A 6,140-nucleotide genomic window follows, 5' to 3' on the forward strand; every position below is an offset into this window, starting at 1 on the left:
ACGGAGCTTTCATCAGGGAGCAGCTGCAGGTGGCAGAACTTTTGTTCCAAAGGTCTTTCAGCACTTTTAGCAGGCCTACTGAAGTCGGAGGTGCTGTAGCTTCTATCTCTCAACTGTGGGACCTCCTTGGAAGACCCTCTCCCCGCTTGGACTGAGCACTTCCCCAACGGAGGTATCTGCCAGCAGCATGGGAACCATTTATTTCCTTTCACCGTGGACCTCAGATTCGGATGAGGAGCAGCCACGGCAGCAGCAGAACCAGGCAGCTCAGCAGCAACAGCAGCAGGAGCCCCAACCTCCTGCTCACCCACCTAATGCTGCACAGGGCAGAAGGTGCCAGCGCATGGAAGCACGTCGTGCAAGGAATGCACTCATCCTGGCCAGATTTGCACAGGTTGTCCATTGTGGCACATGTGCTTGGCTCCTTCTTAACACATGATAGACAATAGACATGACTCTCTGGCCTCCTTTCACTCTGACCACCAACCTGACCACGCAAGTGTCACGGAGCCCGTAATGTGGAGCTGCCTAAGCCGAAATAACAGATGCCATGACGCCAACAGTTTGCCATCACCTAATTTTAATACATTCCCACAGGGATGGCATTTCAGCAATAAACAGAAACAATCACCCAATCTGCACACAGATCTGGAGGTTATATCCCTTGCCAGCTGGACCCACACAGCCTTGGTTTCTTTGGGGGGCCTCTTCCTCCCAGATGAGGGGAAGAGCACCTCCCTGCTAGCTCTCGCCCCCTCAACCAGCATACCCAGCACCTCATCCGAGAACCTCGGGGAGGCCCTTGCCTTGGAGCTGGCCATTCTTCAAGGAGATAACAGCTTGGAGGTGGTGCAGCATCAACCAAAAACCAGTGGAATGAGCCAAGGCAGCAAGCAGCCCTTAAATGAAATTGAATAAGTGACGTCAGCAGAGGCGCGTTTCAATCCCAAAACACTAATTGGCACAGGGGAACCCACACCTCTGAAATCAACTGGCCAATTAGGGGAAAATCGCAAATTTTTCCCACCTCTCAGTGGAGGCGGGTTTGGAACCCACCCAACCGAAACCCGCCTCCATTGGGAAAATCGCGCCCAAGTATACTAAAAATGTACACCGTACTCCAGGTGTGGTCTCACCAAGGCCCTATATAATTGTAGTAAGAATTCTTTACTCTTACACTCCAATCTCTTTGTGATAAAGGCTAACATACCATTTGCTTTCCTAATTTCTTGCTGTACACTTCACACTTCTGCACATTATATGCCACCTGCTCTGTTCTTGCCCACTCACTTAACTTGTCTATATCCCTTTGCAGCCTCTTTGCGTCCTCCTCACAGCTTATTTCCGACCTAACTTTGTATCGTCAGCAAACTTGGATACATTACACTCGGTCCTCTCATCTAAGTCATTGATATAGATTGTAAATAGCTGAAGCCCAAGCACTGATCCTTGCGGTACCCCACTTGTTACAGCCTGCCAACCCGAAAATGACCAGTTTATTCATACTCTGTTTTCTATCCGTTAACCAATCCTTCTGTTCAAGCAAGTACCCATGAATCCAAAGCCATAGGCAGTTTTCCACTTGGCCTTCACTGACGAGGTAGAACAGCCTCACCAATGTTCCCTCTAATTTTTTGAAGGGCTGGTGTGGCCCCTTTAATGGGCTGCGCTGCCTATTCAAAATATCGCGTATGTGCAGTTTTTCTATTTAAAAGCTGGCAGCGTGGGACCCCTGGAGCGCTGCACAGCTGAGCTGCTTAAAAGGAACACTGATCCTCACCTAGTTCCCAGCTGCTCTCGTGCTCTGAATCACCTGGTGCAGCATCCTTGCTAACACTATCTAATTCCACTGGGTGAAAGTATCTGAGCTGCTGCATTGGTGCGTGGAAATGGTACAGCAAGTGATACAAGCGGTGGGATCGAGGGGATTGTTGCGCAGGAACAGTGTGCAGGATCTTGCTCCTGGGATTTTTGTTCAACCGTGTCCTCAATCCTCTTCCTCCACCTCTTCAGCATCGGCATCATCATAGTCCATTTGGAAGAATTGTTTTCCTTCTCCTACTTATTGTCAGCTTCCTTATCCCAGCTGAGGCTAAACTCGACCATCAACTAACTTTTCGCACTCCACTGGACTCTTGCTGCTCAAGACTAATCGCTCACTAGTAAACTCACATTTACACTTTCTTAACTGACCTAGTCATCCAAATGCCATAGCAAAATTTACACAATAGCCCAAACACACAGGAAGAACCTGTCAATCAGAGAACAGCTAATCGTGCCACCTACTTAATCAATTAATTAACCTATTAATAGTTCAAGCTAGTCCACAAGTAATACACAACATAAGCAAGTTTAAACAATTATTCATGTTGAACAGCTAAAATGAAGTAAGTTGAAGTTAAAGTACAATACAGTAAGCAAAATTTCAGTTAATTTTAATTTACTACTTCTGAGGCTAAACTCTGCATTCAGTTGGCACTTCATCTCTACAACTCAAGGTATCAGCCAAGTAGTTCTTCAAGTATATAATATAATCTTGATATTACAATCTTAAAAAGCAGACGATTCCCTCAATAAATGTATTTCCATTTTTCTATTATTCCAAGGAGAACTCTTTTCTCTACAGCCCAACAATTTACAAACCATTTCTATCAGATCAGTTTAGAAATCTTATACAAATGGAAAGATGGTGATCCCGCATTTACTCAGCCGTTCCTCCAGACTCCTGCCATAACTCCGGAAGGACTCCAGACAAACAGCCAGAAGCTCCCTCAGGCCCACAGTACGCCAGGTCCCAGCCTTACAGAAGAATTTGTAGTGGTTTTGTTCGCAGGCTTAGCTTCCACCTGATACGTGCATAGCGAGGCTGATGGCCCGCAAGCCCTATGTTGGACGGTCCCACTTCTTCGGACTCAGTGGGGCCTGTTATATGTCTGGAGGTTGGTACGCCAAGTCAGATGATGTGTACATGGCTCCAGATGGGTACAAGTGGGCCCCATCGAGGGTCTAGTAAGTTTCCTTGAAATATTTGTCATTATTAGCCCGTTTTCAAAGGGGACCGAAGGAGGCTTAGACTTTGTTTCTCTGGAGGCTGAGGGGACTGAGCACCTTTCCCCTCAGTTGGCAGTAGCCTATAATGGCATAGATGCCTGCTAACCCCATGCAAATGAGGTGTCTTCCCACTGACCCCATGCAAATGAAGTGTCTTCCCACTGACCCCATATATTCCAGCGTGGTTAGCGCTGGAGAGCTGCCGGAATCATGGCTCATATAAATTTGGGGCATTTGAACCCAGAGTCTTTAAGTGTTTAGGGGCTCCTGAACAATGCTGCACAGCCAATAACCTTGAGGTTGCATATTTAATTTTTTCAATGACTGAATTTGGACGTGCCTCAACAGTTTTAACCCTAGCTCTTGAATCAACAGCAATCATCCTCGATCACTCAGGAATTGGTCTTGTGACGTATAATACAGCTTAGGCATGTCTCAGTACTATGTGATATACCTACAGAATGTATAGTACATATTTTCTGTATACACATTACATAAATAATCCTTCCTGATGTGCAGAAGCTTGAGTCGGCTACATTTTATACACACTGCAGCAGGATTTTCAAGGTATTGTGCTGTATGTTAAGAACTGAAAGTGTTCTATTTGTATTACTTGCTATTTTATAACTTTCACTGCTCCTAAATTTGCCTGTTGTGAAATGGATCCCATCATCTATCATATATTTATTAGTTTCCTTTAAATATTTATTAAAAATGGAGGGAATGAGGAAAAGTAACTGAAGTAAATTTAGCAAAAAGAAAGCTAGCAAAAAAAGTAGATAAAATAGAAAGCTATAAGAAAATATGTACCGTTAAAAAGGAAAACAAGCAAGAATGTACACTTCATTTTTTTGGTCTTGAATTATTTTAGGAACTGTTTCACAGAGAATTTCACTTGCAATAATTTGCATTTTTTCTGCTTTTATTCAGGGAACAGAAACTCTTGCAGCCACAATTCAGCCTGAAATGCAAATTGAACATGGAGCGATCCAGATTCAACAAGGAGAAAATGGGGAAGTTGTTCAAATCCAGATGCCAGTCAATACTGTCAGCAGTTAAAACTAAATGCACAGAACTATAATAGCAAGGAGAAAAAACACAGGCTGTACAAAACAAGCTACAGCCAAGTAGCAGGCCACACATTATAGCAGCCAAACCTGGAGCCCCTCACATTACAAAAGAATAAAGCATTTATGTGCTCTGTTGAGAAACATAAAAAGACTTTGAAATCATTTGAAGAATTTGTTTCCTGTATCCAATTAAATCTAACTGTTGTGGACATTGGGATCAACCGTTAACCATGTGTGAAACAAGAAAAGTACATATATTTGTGCAACAACATTTTGACTTTTACAACTCATTGTATTTTCAAAGGGTCTGGTATAACTGCAATTGTGTCTTCATTGCTACTGAACTATTTTGGTCTGAAATACTGAATTACACAGATGCTTTGTTTGAAGTTTTGAAGAGATGTATTTATGAATTGTATACTATAACTAGAATTCAGGGAGTTTATTTTTTCGTTGTTATCATTTGCAGCTGCATACTCTTTGGAGGCAGAACCAGTCAAGCTTTTTTTGTAACTAATTTTGGTAAGAAAATATGGCAGTTAATTAAGGAGATTGGTTCCAATTATTATGAAAAGGAATAGTGAATAACCGCCAGTTCTTTCATCCAGAAGTAAATAACATTTTACTGCTTAGTTTAGGTGTAGCAATATGTTGTTACCTTCAACCTGCATCATAAAGGAAACTGCAAATACTGTTTTTGCACTGTTCTGCAGTCATAGACTTAAAGACACTTGTGCTATCGAAACATTCTTGTAAAGAGCTTATTAAATCAATGAGAAACCCAGGCCAATGTGTTTGACTTTTTAAACACAGATAGCATTGAGCAGGAACATGGCCAAAACAATAGTCATGGAAATATAAGTTTAATTACTTTTATGATCAATTTTTCTTTATGTCTAGTTGACCAAAAACGATATTAAAAACCAGTGTTTTCTGAAGAAATCATGCAGAGAAGATTTTTTTACTGAATATTTTCCCTGTTATTTGCAAAAGAACACTCCTGCCACAATTACCACTACTTTTAAAGAAGAAAATATTTGTTTACCTGAGTATTCCAAATGTATAATTTTCAATATTGGTAATATTGAACAAGTAGTCACAAATTATTACATTTAAATCGGAGTTCTTCTTTTAAGATTGGTGTATTGGATTTTTTTTTAATTAGCAAAGTGTCTTGGGTCCCAAAATTCTGATGGTTTAGTAGGGTTTAACCTAGCGAATTCAAGCTGTGAGGCCTAATACCTCCTCTCCACCCTGACCAGACTTTTCAAAGCCTCGTTGGGACAGTCACTGGCTGCTCCTTCTTCATATGCCACATGCAAGTAGCAGCAGAGGCTGAGCCCAGATCCCTGGTGGACCCCCCCTCCGCCCGCCCCCCCCACATCGATCAGCACTTACTACTGTGCAGAGTTACCACATAAACATCCTAATGTCCTCCAATGGGGAGAGAGGGCCTTGTAGAGGCTTCTTCTCCTTTCAGTTTTGGCCTAGCACTTTCCTGCTAAAGGCCCTGATTTCAGCCAGTGGGAGTCTTGATGTCATCTTCGGGGCACTTCTAATCCTTAAAAGGTGCCTCACTGCCTCTTCTGGTGCAGCAGTGGCATCCTTTTCACACTGGGGAGCTCCTTCTTAGCAACATGAATCCTTTAAGAGGAAACAGTTTAATACATATGGAATAGTTGAGTCTGGAGGGGACAAAAGCATGGATAAGCAAGTCTTAAATTCCATTATTTATACCTCAGGATCCACCGATTTAACTTACGCCACTATAAAACAGGGGTAGCTTAGAACAGCAGGAAGGCTGTTGTGGGAATCTTAGAGGTGAATTGCTGTTTTATTGTGCTGTTAGCTAGACAGTTATGACATTACCTCTGATTGTTCTTTTGTCATTTGTTTGTTCATTTTTGGAAGCTGCTAGCTTAATTTTAAAGTCTTTTTAGGTGCTTTTGTTTGGGGAATTTCCCTAAAATTAAGGGCAAGGCGCAAAATGTTTTTCCCCACGAGAATTCCCCTCTTTAT

General features: G+C 42.4%; 1 protein-coding gene across 4 annotated transcripts in view; it reads left to right on the forward strand.

The window, feature by feature from the left end:
- banp (BTG3 associated nuclear protein) overlaps positions 1 to 4,906 on the forward strand; it is a 354,489-nt gene extending 349,583 nt beyond the window's left edge. For all 4 annotated transcript variants that reach the window (XM_085991605.1, XM_085991604.1, XM_085991607.1 and 1 more), the window contains one exon: positions 3,982 to 4,906. In XM_085991605.1, coding sequence (XP_085847731.1) covers positions 3,982 to 4,110 — 129 coding nt within the window. In that variant the 3' untranslated portion in view covers positions 4,111 to 4,906. The remainder of the gene's footprint in view (positions 1 to 3,981) is intronic.
- Positions 4,907 to 6,140: the final 1,234 nt, after the last annotated feature.

This window comes from Somniosus microcephalus, chromosome 6, assembly GCF_052327205.1.
Source record: "Somniosus microcephalus isolate GS21.2 chromosome 6, FLI_Smic_1.0, whole genome shotgun sequence".
NCBI lineage: Eukaryota > Metazoa > Chordata > Chondrichthyes > Squaliformes > Somniosidae > Somniosus > Somniosus microcephalus.